Source organism: Trematomus bernacchii, unplaced genomic scaffold (genome assembly GCF_902827165.1).
Source record: "Trematomus bernacchii unplaced genomic scaffold, fTreBer1.1, whole genome shotgun sequence".
NCBI classification, from domain to species: domain Eukaryota; kingdom Metazoa; phylum Chordata; class Actinopteri; order Perciformes; family Nototheniidae; genus Trematomus; species Trematomus bernacchii.
In genome coordinates this window covers 1,193,816-1,210,798 of record NW_022987577.1, presented here as the reverse complement: position 1 = coordinate 1,210,798, position 16,983 = coordinate 1,193,816, and the positions used below count along the sequence as shown (strand labels likewise).

The following is a 16,983-nucleotide window of genomic DNA, read 5'->3' as shown; positions in this document are numbered from 1 at the left end:
TTTGAGGGAGTCTTGGCTGCCCCCCCCGTCTCCAAACTTGAGCCTCCCACCTTAGCCTTCGACTCTTCCATCTCCTTATTGAGTGCCAGCGGTGGGAGGGGGGGGTCCCAAGCCGTGGTCCCTGCCCCCAGAACGGCCCTTTGACCAATGGGGAGGCCTGGAGGATCGTGTGTCACTATAACAGAAGGACATAATCAACGCGGTAAGTTTGCAGAACCTTACAGCTAGTCTCAGCCAGCGGGGATCTCCCTTCTTTCATCTTTTTCTTTCACAGGTAAGAGTGCAAGTGAGTGTGTGAATGCTAGAGAGGAAGTGAAGCTAAAATGCAATGTCCCCAACTAAACTAAAACTAAAACTGAGGACAGCTGAAGCCACATGTGTTCAAATCACTGCCACGACTAATAGAGGGTCAGATGGAGGGACCAGAAGTCGCTTTGACACCCTGAGAGAGGGTTGCTTGGCTTTTTATTAAACCTAGTCCGTTGTTGGTTGCAGTTGTTTGCCTGAGAAGTTGATCAGCTGTGTTTTTTTTTGACATCTTCTGGTTTCTCCAAAAGGTGAAACGATTGCTTTGTACATCTTGCATTGTGTTTTTTTGACGTTCTTGGAGGACACCCTCTTGTCCCAAAGACCTTTGTGTTTGTTATTGTGCCGGCTTTGGTCCGAGTCCAGTGTCCCAGCGGAGGTTCATACCTGAAGGATTTACAGATGGCTTAAAGCCTTTGAAGCAGCTTTCCGCTTCAGGAGAAAGAAGACGACACTAATAAGTTATGTCACACCATGAGAACAGAGGCGACGGACGGTGTTAATACCTCTGATATTTTAAGTCTTGGACATTGCTCGGACTTTGTTTTTGCATTGCAGGACTTCTTTCTTTGTGGTTAATGCTGTCCATTAGGAAGCTGTCAATTGGGCGTGGCATGCGTTTACATTAAAGCTCACATAGCTTGAGGATAAACAGTTTAACATCTTGAACGGGAGCCAAGTACCTACAGTGATATTACATCATGGTGTAAACACGCGTTTGAGTTGAGGGAATTTACAGGATTCAAAAGAGCAAATAGGAAGAAGCCTTCAGCATTAGACCTTTGACCTTCCTGTGGCCTTTCAGGGTTTATTTTAATTCCTGGACAAAGTGTCTTCAGTCAGCAGGGAGCGTGATTGAAGGAGCCATGTGAGAGCGAGACGTCCAGATAAGGAGATGGTGTGGGATTATGGGTAGTGGTCCAGGGGAAGGAACCCAATCTTCATCTTCATCTTCCCCTGAAACTGGATCTGGAGCTGAACAGCTGTCAGTTGGAAATAGTTGTGCTGTCGGAGCATTCATGGTGGCCTCGGGCTAACGAGGCTAATGAGAAACTAATCCTCTGATCGCTCTGAGAGATTAAATAATGCACACATTCAGGTCATGTGTGTTTATCATCGCGGGGGGTTTGATCCAATCCTGTCTGGATTCTTACTACTACAATTGATTATACTTCAATACATATACTTATACTACAAAGTAGAACATACTCTTTGACAAGTCAATGCATTAAACATGTCTGGATGCTCTGGATGGAAAATATGCTATACTTCAATAGAAATACTTTTACTACGAAGTGAAAAAACACTCTTTGACAAGTAAATGCATTCAACATCAAGTGTACCTAAAGAACCAACAGATTACTCATCATGCAGAATAATACACAATATATCTTGTTCTATTACAGATATTGATGAATTAGTAATTTTGCATTGAGTGTGTTGTTTTCATGAATTTTTACTCTGTAAAATGCATTATTATTATTATTATTATTATTATGTTGTAAAGGTAGGGAAGCTAGGGTTAGGTTAGGTTTTAAAGCTGTCAGATAAATGTAGAGAAGTCACAAGTACAGTTTTCCCATCTGAGGTGTAGTGCAGAAGAAGAAGAAGTCATATTTAATGTGTATACTCAAGTACAAGTACTTCCAAATTGTACTTGTGTAAATATACTCAGTAATGGAGAATGATTATAGATACGACTGAAACTGTTAGGGTTGTTTCTAAAGATAAAAAAGCCCCCCCAACATTAATATCCTCTCTCAGCAGTTGAGAAAACGCTGTTGGCATAAAATCTAATTTTGGCTCCCTTCTCACTTATCAGCAGAGAAGCAGATTCAGGACCGAGGGTTGAATTTCAGCCCAAAGTTTCAACGCTAATTTTAAACCAAAATGGATCTGAGGAATGTGGAGCTTTCCCAAAACAAAACCAGGGTAGAAGATTTTCAAACGATGAACAAGAAAGCTATTTAGAAATTACATTTAAATAAAGATTTTTTTGGGGGTAGGGGGTGAGAAATGTACAGGGCAGCAGGGTGGGGTCGGCGGCAGATATTTAAACCATTCTGCAACTTAATCCTGAGCTAAAAATACAGCCGGCTGCTCCTTGGCAGACAGACGCTAAATTCCTCTCTTCTCTTTTTGCCTTCCAGGTTGTATCGTCCACCGTCACCATGTCTGACACTGAGGAAGTGTAAGTCCATTCATATTTATTCATTCACAAATTTAAACCACACCTGGTGAGAAGTTTGGCAACATAATCTCAACTCATTGTCAATTTAGAAGCATGTTGTACATTAATTAATGCACACAATGTATACAATATGTTTTATTGTATGCACCACAACACCAAGTAAAATTCATCGTAGGCCTATGTGTTAACCTACCTAATAATCAAACTTTAGATGTATTGCTCTGGAAAAACCTACCTCAAAAACCTTGAGTAAAGATTGCGTTGCCAAACTTCTGAATCCGTGGACAAGCTTACATTTCAACGCTTATTTTTGTATTGAATCTTTGTCTAAATCAGAATTTATTTTATTCTTCTCTTGCAGTGATCAGGTCGAGGGTAAGTAAAACCATTTTCCCCCGTTTAAAAAACATGAAATCCCCCTTAAAGTGAGGTCCATCAAGACTCCGGAGTCCCATGCTGAATCCCAGAGTTATTTCTGAATCATGCCTAACTTATTTTCCATCCCCTGTAAAGAGTTGTATGCACTGGACAAATCCATATGTTTACAGGTTTGGCTTGACTCCGTCCAGATGCTCTACTTTAATTAAAGCTCAGATATTATCCTCCTGCTGTTGTGTGGCTGCAGGAACCAATGCTGGCATCAGGACAGTGTGAAATAATGACTTTAAAATCAGAAACACCTACATTGACCTGTTGTCAGCAAGTCCTGCAGCCCTGCATGCAATCTGCAACCGGACAGTCCTCCAGATCTGATTGGTACCTTTGAGCTCCGTTCAGATCGGGAGGACTGTGTTGTGTTTGCTACGCATGGATCCCCAGTGTACCCACATTTTGAATTCATATATTTTCAAAAATGGGTACAAATGGGATCTTTTTATAATATTCTTCTGCTCCTTTCTTTCTCGGATGGACCTAAAAGAATACGATGGTAAGGCTGCAGATGATAACTCTCATGCCATTGATACTAATTTGACATTGTTTAGTGTGTTTTGTAGGTTCGACGTTAACTTTTTTTTTTTTTTGTGGCATGCTAGTTAACACTAACGCCATCTGAGATAAATTAAAAAAGACTTAGAAAGTATGTTTTTTGCATCAGGAAAGAAACATGTCTCTTTGCAGCACAGGAACTCTTCAGGAATCAATCACAACTCATCCATCAACGACTGACCATCAACCTTTTTTCCTCCTGTAACCGCTTGCTGTCTCACATGCTTTTAGCGCCATCCGGTGGCAGTTCCCCCCAAACTGCCACCGCAATGAAACCTCATATATCTCTCACTCATCATCCCCTCTTTTCCATCTACTCACCACCTCTCTCCCTCTTTTCTCCCGCTGCCATTAACCCTTATCACCGCCCTTCCTCTCCCCTGGTGTCTCGCTGCATGTTGTATAGCTGTAGCCGAGGAGGTAGTAGAGGAAGTAGAAGTGGCTCCTGAGGCGGCCCCTGAGCCAGAACCAGAGCCAGAACCAGAGGTAGAGCCAGAGCCAGAGCCAGAACCAGAACCAGTGGTAGAACCAGAACCAGAACCAGAGCCAGAGCCTGAGCTTGAGCTTGAAGGTATGTGGTTTGGAGGGGGGAAGGGGGTATTCTATCATCCTTTCACCAGAAAACAGGTGCGCTCCTAAAAAAGAAAGGCTGCAGCAAACCAGACAGACCCACCAATCAGAATCAGAATCAGAATATACCTTTATTCGTCCCACAGAGGGGGACATTTACATTTGTGCATAAAAAACACCAAAGACAGCTTAATGTTAACTAAGAAGCATGCATAAAAATATATTAAAGATGAAACAAAATACACATCCTGTAACAGTTCTGAATATATAGCAGCCAGGTTTATATTGCACAGTTACTACGGCATATATATATATTGCACATATTGCACGTAGGTATTTAACAACAAGGGGTGTTATAGTCTGATCCGCAAACACATGTTCTCCATGCTAATGCTAACGCTACCTTCCATTCACCTCTGGAAAAGTCAAAGACGCTGGGATGTGATGATGTCTTATAATATAATGTTAAGATGATCATACCCATAGCATTTTACAGTTAGTGTGTAAAAACCCATATTTTTAATGCACTAAATTTCATGCTTTTAGGCGGATATAAAAAGTCCTGCTCCGTATCTATGTTAGCTTGTGTCCTGTTTAGCTTTCGGCTGCTACAATGCTTGAAGGTTTAAAAAAATGCATTCATTACTTCATTCATTCATTAATGAACATGTCTTTAGGGGGATTGATTCTGAGGTGAACTAGCATCTACTACTTTGGTGGATATGAATAAACTATAGTCTAGCTACATGCATCTGTACATTGTGTTAGCGCCAACACGTTAGCATGCAGTTCAGCATAGTAACAGTTAAAACTACAGTAAATATCTTTACGGTTCATAACTTTTGAAGTCTCAATTATCATTAGCCTCCTTGCTAACGTACCTCATAACGTCTAGTCTATAAACTGTCTATTCCTTTTGAAAAATGTGGGAGTGCTACTTTATTAGCAACTTAGCCTAGCATACTGTATGCTAACATGTTGGCGTTCATTATGGAAAAAGATATCTGCAAACACAGGTTTTATTTAGGGCTTAAATTAAAAAAACAAAATAAATATTGGCCTCTTTTATCAATCTAACCCTACTTATAGGCCTACTACTGTACCACATGTACTCTGAGTACTTGTACTTGTATTTGGCGTACATGTTTGCTTATACCTTACAAATACACGCTTTATCTTGAGCTGCTTCATTTCTAAAGGCTACGCATGATAATGAAACATTTCAATTAAGTTAAAAGACCAGAAAAAGAGTGTCATATTTCACCTTTTTCTAAATGTACTGCTTATAAAATGCTCACATGCTGGTGGGAGAGCTGGTGTCACATTCACATGCTATTTTGTTAAAATGACATCTAAAAAGAAACGGCGCATTTGATTTAATGCCACTTTAATTTATAATTGAATACCATGAATTCAGCCAAGTTGCTTCAACAATGTCTACCTAGACTTTTCTGAAATAGCATGTGAATTTAGTGTTTTATGTTGCAGGAATCCTTCTCTGTTGAGCTGCTTGGAGGTGAAACTGTGGTTAAAAGAAACCCTACTCTATGTAAATTCTCAAATATTGGCCTTTATTTTCCTTAAAACTGAAGAACAACCTTTACCTTGCTTTAAATATTTAATTTATTATATTCTAGCATCCCTCTAATCCCAAATCGATTCCAGATTGTATTGCTAGTGGATGCTAAGCTAACGTAAAAACGACCATTTGCCTTTATTGGTTGTTAAATGTAATATTTGACATTTCTATTTGAGAATTTACTCCTTAGATACTCCTTAGACTGCCGCACATTGACTGTCTGCCCTAGTTGTGTAGTTTTCCTTGTGTTTACCTGATGGATGTACAGTTTGCTGCTCTCAGAGCGATGCTAACTCTGTTGTCTATTCTGCTTTTTGTTTTGGATGCTTGCTGCATGCAGAGGCTGTGGAAGAGGAAGGTATGTTGATTTTATTAAAAGAAACTTCTGATTAATCTTTAAAGAAAAATCTGTCATTCTGGTTTTGGGAAGGACCACAGGGTCCAGGTCTGACGTCTGAACTCTACCGGGGAACGCCTGCTGATCACAAAATGTCTGTCCAAATCTTTTTTATCTGTCTGTCAAAGAATCCAGGAGCGCTGCCCAATTGGCACTCAAATTTTATCCAAATTTTTACCAATTTTTTATTATTCAAAAATTAAAAGCTAGTGGAGAAAAAGGGTGAAAGAATATGAGATGCTAACACGTGCTTTACTGCGCAGCGACCCCACCGATAAACTCTTGCTATGCCACTCGTCGTCTGCATGGCATGGAGCCGCCAGAATCTGGGTACAAACAAAAAGAAAAATTGAGAATGAAATGGGGGAAATGTCTTGCTTGTGTCAAATGCTTTTGGGGTCAAGCCAAAGAAACAAAAACAAGACTTATATTGTTGGTACAGTACATAAAAGTCACAACTCTGAGTGACTTTTCTTTAGATAAACGAGGCTTCATGAGAGGTTTGTAATATTAATAATACAACTCACAGCAAGGTCTGTTAATCCAGAAACTTCTTTGTTGGTATTTGAAGTTTTATGTTTACAGTGTTGGTACCTGTCGCTCTAACACTGAGGCTACCATTTTACAGTCTTTAATGTTAATATATGTCACACAGAGCCATGCATTTTAATCCATGTAATGCCTGAGAGAAGTCTGCTTTGTTTCTAACCCCATGACATGTACTTGTCCCCTCTTCATTTTCCTAATCTGCAGAGGAGAAGCCAAAGTTCAAGTGAGTTTTTCTTCTTCAAATGATATCTGTAAAGCATCCGAGACGTTTGGTTAATCAAAGAAGACAAATATAAGCATTTCAACTAATAATCAATGTATATGCGCCTAAAAATCTCTCTCCTGCAGACCTGCTGCACCAAAGATGCCCGATGGTGAGAAAGTGGACTTTGACGTAAGTGGAGATGAAGTGTGAAGGATTTGAGTGCATGTAAAGGGTTTTCTGTTTGTCTAAAGGTTGTTTTTTCGTGTTTCCGCCCTGCAGGATATCCAGAAGAAACGTCAGAACAAAGATCTGTCGGAGCTGCAGGGCCTGATCGATGCTCACTTTGTTAGCAGGAAGAAGGAGGAGGAGGAGCTGATCGGTCTGAAGGACAGGATTGTGAGTCTTTCACCAAAAAAACACACCTTTAAACATCTTTAAAATGCACTTTTCATACAGATTATAGGAGAATTTACAACTGAATTTGATCTTCATTAGATAAAAAATCCAAATGCAAAATATATTCCACATTCTGGTGCTACATTATTGAAGTACGGAAGCCCATTTCTGTCAATGTGTTGCAAAAAATAATGACATATTATCTAAATACAGTATATAAGGGCAGTCTTAATTTTGCTAAAATAATTACCATAATGACTTTTTATCCCAATATACCAACATAGAATACAATTAATTACTTAGTAACCCAGAATTATGAGTTAGTATCTTAATATTTAGACTTGGACGGGCAGTATAGTGACTAAGTATTCCAAGATAATTAACTAATAGCTCCAAGTACTGACTTTTTATCTCAATATATCAACATATTATCTCAAACAATGACTTGGTATTCTCAGTTTTCTCCATAGTTTCTCAGTAAAAAGACTTATAAGGGCATAAAATGAATTTGTAATACAAAATAAGGAGAGGATTTCTATAAAAAATGACTAAGTTTCTCAAAATAATGACTTTTTATCTCAATATACCGACATAGTATCTCAAACAGACTATACTGTAGGAAAATATACAACTGAATTTGAACTTCATTAGATAAATAATCCAAATGCTAAATATATTCCACATTCTGGCGCTACATTATTGAAGTACGGAAGCCCATTTGTGCCAATGCATTGCAAGAAAGATCCTGTAAATGGTTATGAGAAACTTAACCAAATAATGACCTGATAGAGTAAGACATACTTTATTAATTAACTCAAAGTAATGACGTTTTATCTGAATATACCGACATAGTGTTCCAAAAAAATGAACTAGTATTATTTCGTTAAAGAAGTATTTTATCTGACTATTTTCTGCTCGCTTTAGCCTTAAAATTACGATAGAGAAAACAGCACAGTTTCTAAATCTTGTCATCTGTTATCTGTCTGTTAGATTTTGCAAAACAAAGTGTGTGTGTGTGTATAGACGTAATGATCAGCTCTGACTCAGTGTGTTGTTTCCTGTTCTGCAGGAGAAGCGTCGCGCTGAGAGATCCGAGCAGCAGAGGATCCAATCTGAGAAAGAAAAGGAGCGCCAGGTCAAGCGTGAGGTTCGTAAAACTTAAATATCACCTTTTAAATCGTATATCAAAGATTGTCTATAACTCATGCTTCCCGATGGGCTGTTGAGAGGAGGTCTCACTCTGTTTATTTAAAAATAATTCAAGTGGATTTTGTATTAACACGTATATCAAAGATTGTCTATAACTCATGTTTCCCGTTGGGCTGTTGAGAGGAGGTCTCACTCTGTTTATTTAAAAAGAATTCAAGTGTATTTTGTATTAACACGTATATCAAAGATTGTCTATAACTCATACTTCCCGATGGGCTGTTGAGAGAGAGTAGGTCTCACTCTGTTTATTTACATTGTTTTCAAGTGTATGTTGTATTAACACGTATATCAAAGATTGTCTATACCTCATGCTTCCCGATGGGCTGTTGAGAAGACGTCTCACTCTGTTTGTTTTCCCTTCACCAGGAGGAGAGGCGGATCAGGGAAGAGAGAGACCAGGAGAAGAAGGCCGGAGAGGAAGCAAAGAAGAAGTCAGCTCTGTCCAGCATGGGCTCCAACTACAGCAGCCATCTGCAGAAGGTGAGTACAAATACCCCTCACACTAAGTACTTTTACTAGTACTGTGTACAATTACATTCTCTGCAGAGAGTGAGTACAAGTACTGCACTACCCCTCACACTGAGTACTTTTACCATGGCAGGTTCTAATACTAAGTTACTCTGCTTTTTTCAGTAATATAATTTAGTGGAAACTATGTAAATGTTGTGACTAAAACAAATCCCAACAAATATTAAGAAATACATTAAAAACAAAGATTGGCTGCATAAATAATGTATTTGTTACCCCAAACTTATTTTAATGTTCTGTATCTTGGGCCAAAGCAACCAAAACAATTACAAATAAAATTGTAACAAAGTCAGTGACACAAACTATGTTACTAAAAAACAATAATGCTAAAAAAAAGAAAGAATTAAAATCTCCTTCTTCCTGCATTCAATGGGCCCCTCTCATTAAATGATTGGCCCCACCCTATAATTAGTCTACACCCGCCACTGACCTTTACTACAAGTACTCAAAATTATAGCATCTGGGGTCAATTTCTTTTAAATCCTAAACCTTTTTTAACCCAAAGATTAACAATGATTTTGTGTAAATGAGGTCTACAGAGTGGTGCAGTGACGAGTCATAAAACCCAGAAGTGAGTTAGCATTTTACCACTTCCTGTTCCCTCGTCTCAGAGCCAACGGTTTTTTGAACATGTTTTAGGAAAATAGCTGGAACTAAGGTCTGTGGTTGACACAAATTGAAGAGACGGATCACGTTTTGTTCTACGACATTAAATCCATCAGCAGTGACCCCACTGGTGATTTCTGAAGAGTTGACGTGTCTGAGAAACGATGGTTGTTACCAAGTGGCTGAATAGGACTACAGAAGTTGTGGAGGTCGTTGTACGTCATTACGCCGAACACGTAAACACTCCTCTAAGTTAGTTTGCCCTGTTCTGCTTGAAAGCAAGTACCTGCCTCCTGAAAACTGTTCAAACAAACGCTTCAACTCGTACCATTTAGAATCTGTGTGTTTGAATATGGATCTGAAGTTGGCGTGACGTTGAAGTCGTGCTGCTTGACTCGGCTGTAGTTCCTTTATAGCATCACGTTAGCATTTTGCTTCTGGAGATTAGATTTATGATTCGAACATTATAAAAGTAGGGTAGACATGTGGAGATTATCCGTCTGAACAAAACGTGCATTTATCAAACAGGTTCGTTTTCAACAGACCTTATTTCGAGCTATTTTCCTAAATCCTATGGAGAAAACCCGTAGTTTTTTTGTCGAGGGAACCAGCAGCTTCCTTCAGGGTGAATACGTCATCCCTGCACCACTCTATTGACCATACATTTCAAAACGAAGAGTGAAGCTTGTGGTAATTAGGAATAAAGTTGCCTTGAAAGCATATTTGGGTGATTATTTAAACTCTATGGACAGAAGGTGATAAACACAAGGGTTAAGATGAAGATTTAAACCTCTGTTCCTCCGCATCAAACAGGCTGACTCGAAGAGAGGAGGAAAGAAAGAGACTGAGAGAGAGAAGAAGAAGAAGATCCTGGCCGCCAGACGCAAGCAGCTGAACATCGACCATCTGAACGAAGACAAGCTCAAGTAAGACTCACACACACTTCACACAAAGATTACAATTCTCAGGACTCACTTTTATTTATCCTCAGGGTGAAAGCAAACTCTTAATCCATGTGGCTTTCTTTAATAATTAATATTCAAAACATTAAGGGAAGGTATTTATTTTTCTGAGATGTTTCTGACGTGTTTATCACATTTTTTATTAATTTAACTCACATTTTTTTCAGTATCTTATGTTTTTCTTCTGACATTTCTTTGACGCATTGCTCTAACTTGTATTCATTTACTTAACACACATTTTTTAAAGCAATTTACATATTTTTCCGACATGTTTTGGACACCTTTTCTGTATTTTATTTATTTATTTAACTTACATGTTCTTTTAGGGATTTTATATATTTTTCTGACATTACTGTGTGTTGTTGTGCTGCAGGGATAAGATCACTGAGCTGCACGAATGGATGACCACGCTGGAGTCTGACAAGTTCGATCACATGGAGAGACTGAAGAGGCAGAAGTACGAGGTGAGTCAACAAAACAGGAACTCATACAACTTATTTACATGTTTTAAATACCTTATTCCTTTAATTTGTCAGTAAATATGGTCTGTACTGTACGTTTACTATGTGCATTTCTTAAAGGAGGCTTTAAATAGTTTGTGTTTACTTACTAAAGTATTGCATATCGGTGTTGTTTTTCAATTAAACCATTATATTTGGTTTTATGGTGATTTTGGGTAAATAAATCAGATCCAGTTATCAAAAAGAAAGCCTTGTTAATTGATTAATAAATGAATAGATCTCTCCTTATTCAAGTCATACTTTTTATAGTACATTGAGAGACACATTTTTGATTCTGGCTTGTGTTTAGACAACATTTAACAATTGATAGCTTAATTGAAAAGCATTTATTTTGTTCAAAATCTATGGAAGAGAAGCATTATTTTCTTGCAGATTTAGCAACCTCCTTAGCCCTAAATGCTATCATTATAATAACCATATTCATCCACAGGTTTGCCTCGGTATGTACCCTGATTTCTGCACAATAATCCTCATAATCTTTCTCCGGCTGTAGCAGATATTTGTTGTTGTTGTTGTTGTTTAAATTGTCGTGCGATCTTGAGGTTTTTCGCACAGCCACGCTCCGGGTTTGAACCTCGATGTGTGTTTGATTCCCTGCAGGTCACCACCCTGCGTAAGAGAGTTGAAGAGCTCAGTAAATTGTAAGTAGAGCTGCAGCGACGCTCTGCCTGCAGCTTGGGGCTCGCTGCATGTTAGCATGAAGGTCAAGAAGGGAAAACACAGCGCCCCCCGCTGGCCGAGAGGAGACTACACACACCAGCGAGACAAAAAACGAAACACCTAAGAGTTTGTTTCTAAAAGTGACATCTGAAAGATCTTGATTTTATTTTAAATGTAAAAATCACACACAAAATTACACATTTCAGAAAGTTGGCATTGAATTTCTGCATTTTTTGTAATTGAATTATTTTTTTTATAATATAATAATAACAATAATAATACAAAGGGATTTATTTTTATATTCCTGATTCAAATCATGATGTTAAATTATTACATAATTAACAAAATATTCCTATTTTACAACTTTGATGTTTTTATAAACCAAAAATGTGAGAATATTTTTTGTTATGATGACACTTCTGAGCTTCCGTACATGACTTAAACAAACTTTAAATGTAAAGACAATGCAGGACATGTCATGTAAGACAGTTACCTTTAATCCTTTTTTTATTATATCTAATAGTTGTATACAAATTAGCTTTTTTTAGATGACATTTTGGAAACAAACTCTTCGGTTGAAAGCAAGACGGATCTACATTGGATGTAAAGGTGGTATTGGGTGACTGAGCTTTAGCATCGCAGAGCTTTGGTCAGGTGTGGCTGAGCGGTAACAGGTAAGTTTGACCCTGCTGAGGTTTCAGAGCCGAGCTGAAGCAGAGTCTCTCTAATATCTTTCTTTTTGAGGCGGGAAACTACGACGGGTGTTTTAACGCAACAATGATCAGATTGCGAAGTCATGTGACCGTGCTGCAGTTCTTTTATAGCCCAACATTAGCCACCTTTAGCTTAGCGGTGGTGACGTGAAGTCATGTGACCGTGCTGTAGTTCCTTTATAGCCCAACATTAGCCACCTTTAGCTTAGCGGTGGTGACGTGAAGTCATGTGATCGTGCTGTAGTTCCTTTACAGCCCAACATTAGCCTCCTTTAGCTTAGCGGTGGTGACGTGAAGTCATGTGACCGTGCTGTAGTTCCTTTATAGCCCAACATTAGCCTCCTTTAGCTTAGCGGTGGTGACGTGAATTCATGTGACCGTGCTGTAGTTCCTTTATAGCCCAACATTAGCCACCTTTAGCTTAGCGGTGGTGACGTGAAGTCATGTGACCGTGCTGTAGTTCCTTTATAGCCCAACATTAGCCTCCTTTAGCTTAGCGGTGGTGACGTGAATTCATGTGACCGTGCTGTAGTTTCTTTATAGCCCAACATTAGCCTCCTTTAGCTTAGCGGTGGTGACGTGAATTCATGTGACGACTCAATACAGAGGAAACACTGATCATATGCTTGACCCCGTCCTGGTTTCCCATGATGCCTCACTCTACAGCACCTGGAAACTCGTTAAAGGAAAGCAGAGGGATTCTCCTCAGAGGTAAACGTGTTAAAGCTGCCGCTGTGTCGTTTTTCAGGTGCTCACTATCAGGAACCGCATTGATTGTTTGCAGAAGCAGTAAGTACTGGCATCGATGGGTTCACTGAAACTCAGTAATATTAATACCTTAACTCAAATATATCTGCGTGAACCCTTCCCTTAGCAGGACATAACTGACCGTAACAGGACAGTCTATGTCTGTTTATGGCAAAAAAAAACACTTGCATAGTATAGGTCAAGCTAACTAGGTTTAACTGTTTATTTTTACATTAATTTAAAAGTTCAATATTAGCATCACTTGTTAAGATTTACAGCTACACTCTGTTTTGAACTATGGTGCATTAGGGCCATTGAAGTGCAAAAAATCTTTTAAATTACGAAACATACTTGGATATTTTTCTAGTTTTAAGTCAACTTTTCCATCAATAATTCTTAGTTTGTGTACCTTGGTTAATTTTAAAGTTAATTTGTTAAGATAGAAGGAAGCCATAAATAGACCAAAGACACTAACACCCCCAGAAAGTGTTCAGGCCCAAATCCACGGCTAAAAAAACTTGTCTGGAAGTCAACATGGAGGCGACCTCGATCCAACTCTCAGGTCATTCATGTTGTCACGTTGCGTGTTTATCCCAAAATACAACATTAGCAGCATTTTGTCAGCAGGATTTTAACTCAGTTATTCCTTAATTCCTGCTGTTATTAACAGGCACTAAGTCAAACCTTATATTAAAGTTCAGCAGGAGAGCTAACGTATTGAGAACAAGTAGGCTACATTAAGCTAGGCTAAAAAGCTAACGTAGAAAACTTTAGGCTAACTAGCTTGCTATAAAAAACTTTGCATAGTAAATATAATGCATAATTATTGCATATAAATGTAAATAAACATTAAAACAACGATATAATGTATGTATAACCTTATTTAGATCAGTTATAATAATAAGCTAGCTAGCTAATGTAGAAAACTTGGAAAGTAGGCTAGGCTAACTAGCCTGTCTAGAACAACTTTGTATAGTTAATCTACAGGAATATAATTTATAATTCTTCCATGTAAATTTAAATAAGCATTAACACAACAATATAATGTATGTATAATCTTAATTAGATTGTTATAAGCTAGCTAGCTAACGTAGAAAATGTAGCACAACTATACTGAAATGTGTACAGCTAATAGTCCATCATATTCATTTTTAGTCCTTTTTTCCAAGCAGTTAGTTTAAATGTTCTGGTTATTACTAGCAATTGCTATTCTGCTGTGGCCGTATATATGTTAGTTATTTAGGAAAACAAACTGCTGCTTTTGATTGTCTTCTTGGAGGCGGCCAAGCTAATGCAGTCTGAAAGAAACTGGAATTTCATGCAAATGGATTGCTAAGCTAAGTAAAAGCTTCTAAGGAATACTGTTAATTTTGTTAGCTTGGTTTAGGAATCTGGCGCAAAGATTTCTACTTCTTTTTGTTCTGCTTCATTACGCCTGGTCAGCTCCATATGTTGCTTCTGTTTTGTCCAGAAATATGTGTGTTATTTATCGTACGTACCCATTAATAACTTCATAATTTTATATTTCATTGTAAATATACTGGTCGGTATGCGAGGAGTATTCCCTGGTGTTCTCTGAAAAAGGATGATGAACAGATATTCATTATATATTGTCAGTATAACGTTCAATAGAGGAAAACAAGACCTCAAGAAACGACCTGGTTTTACAGTAAGAAAATTACATTATTAAATGCAATTAAGTACCAAAGTAGTTCATCCTTTCTCAGTGTACAGATCAGGTTTCCTCTCTTCATACTGACCCCTTTACTTATTTGTGTGTGAGAGCCATTACAACAGTAACTGTGAGGGTATTCACATTACTTTACTTGGCTATTGGACTCAGTAATGATTCAGTTTGTGCAGGTAAGTGCTGCATGAGTTTGGGATTTTAAGACTGCAAAACCATTAGCATTTTATCCCATTTGCATGTGGCTCAGTTGTTTAGTTCTTATGGTTGCCAAAAAGTAAACCTTAAGTTGATTATTGAACAGCTTGTACCATTTTTGTGCCATTAAACTAAATAAATGTAAATTTTTAAGTGACTTTTTACATTGATTGTTGCAGGGAAAGCTAATTATTTGGAAACTAGTCATTAGCTTTGTTAGCTAACGAGAGGTTCTGCACATTGTATTCTTTCTGTGTTAGTCAGCTAAAATCTGCTTTAACAATTCACTCGTGATTTCAGATAACATATTTGGAAACATGCTAATCGTCTGCATAAAAGCTGATGCAAAATATCCACCTGCATCGTTAAGAATAGTTTAATTGCAGCCTGATCCAGACTGGCTGTACAAAGTAGTACTAGTAGTAGACATATTAGTATTGTTCAGAATCAGAATCAGTTGTTGGATGGAAAACCAATTTTGTAGTTTTATCTAGTTGCTAAGGTGCTATTAAGTGTTGCCATGCCATTTATCTGACAACCCATTACCCTGAAAGTCTAGGAGTTCGTAAACAATACCGTAAGACCAAAGTGCAATGGTAAATTATCCCAAAAACAAAAGTCCTGGTTTCTTATTTAAGCATTTATAGGTTTGTGTATTTCATTTACTACTTTGGGTCTCCGAATAACGGGCTTTCGGACAAATTCGCAGACCCTTTTTCAAGCATGGCACTAAACTGAAGTGTGCGTCTGAAGTGTTGTGAAGTTGTGTGAAACTAAAACTCTGCACAGAAGGCCATTATCCATTGTTGAACAATCATTTACAAACCGTTAAAAACCCCCACACATTTCTGACATGTATTTTTTTTTTTTCGTATTACAGCAGCAAGAAGGGAGCCGCCGCCCGCCGCAGAAAGTAGATCTTCCCAAAAACGAAAGTGCGATCTTCTCGAACACACGCCTGAGGAAAAGACGCGCACTTTGGCAAAGGTCCTAGCCCGGAAGAAGCCAGTAACGCTGAGGTGTACTTTGCGATTATCAACACGCGTCCTGAAACATGCAACCAGGAGCCTTTAGCTGCTGTTCATAAGGAATAAAAAAACGTAAAAAGAAACTTGCATTCGTCATCACGCTTCCTCGCCCTCAGCTGTTTGGTTCTCAGTATTTTTGTAAATAAAGTGTGACACTTCAAGCCATGACTGTAGAGCTGTTGTTATTCAAAAGAAATCAATAAAGTTCCGTATTTTTCAGACAGTCATTTGTTCAACACTGTTTTCCAAACTGCAGAGTTGAATTGAACATGGAGCTAAATGGTGTAGAAGACAGGATATATAGAGTCTGCGTACCTAAGTAAAACAAAGACTCAAAACTCCAAAAAGTATGTTTTATATTATCAATACTATATTACATAATCCATAAGGGATTGGTTGCAGCTATTCCTTTAAAGGGTGTTTAAGAAAATGTAAAGTTTACACAGTTTTCATTTGAAAATGGTCAAATATTGCATCAGGGTCAGATAGCCTAACTAGCTAACGTAGAAAACTTTAAATCTGCTAGCTTGAATATCTATGAACATGAAGATTATTATACTTTCCTTTTATAAACATGTAAATAAGCATATTCTTATTTAGCTCAATAGTAGTATGGCTAGTCGGATCATGGAAAGTAGGGTACAAGCTAATGTAGAAAACTTAGCATTACTAAACTGAAATTTGTTTATCTAATAGTTGGGTTTAATAAAATATATTATCAGTATATGATTGAATATCTAGCCATAAAGGTTAACAGGCTAAAAAGTCAAGCATTTTACATCTGCCATTTTGACAATTTAGCAATATAACTTATGTAATGAAAATCTAAAGTCAGTTAGGCTAACAAGCTAGCGTGGAACATTTTAAGTCTGCTAGCTTACTTAGAGAACGTTGCATATGTAGTAAATGAATATTACAATTATTTTAGAATCCTTTGACTTGAA

The 16,983-nt window shown here is 38.0% G+C and overlaps 1 protein-coding gene across 7 annotated transcripts; it reads left to right on the top strand.

The window, feature by feature from the left end:
- Positions 1-151: 151 nt before the first annotated feature.
- Positions 152-16,205, top strand: LOC117479804 (troponin T, fast skeletal muscle isoforms-like). Of its 7 annotated transcripts, none has more exons than XM_034126889.1 (14): positions 199-274; positions 2,457-2,497; positions 2,859-2,872; positions 3,891-4,055; positions 5,974-5,991; positions 6,784-6,802; positions 6,928-6,973; positions 7,064-7,180; positions 8,250-8,327; positions 8,756-8,869; positions 10,337-10,449; positions 10,859-10,949; positions 11,607-11,647; positions 15,892-16,205. In XM_034126889.1, the coding sequence occupies exons 2-14, from the start codon at positions 2,478-2,480 to the stop codon at positions 15,926-15,928; spliced, it is 873 nt and encodes a 290-aa protein (XP_033982780.1). In that variant the 5' UTR covers positions 199-274; positions 2,457-2,477; the 3' UTR covers positions 15,929-16,205. The 7 variants fall into 7 exon arrangements, with proteins under 7 accessions (XP_033982785.1, XP_033982784.1, XP_033982780.1 ...); XM_034126888.1 differs by lacking the exon at positions 199-274 and adding an exon at positions 3,417-3,425 and having other exon boundaries at positions 2,463-2,497; XM_034126893.1 differs by lacking the exons at positions 3,891-4,055; positions 5,974-5,991 and adding an exon at positions 3,417-3,425 and having other exon boundaries at positions 192-274.
- Positions 16,206-16,983: the final 778 nt, after the last annotated feature.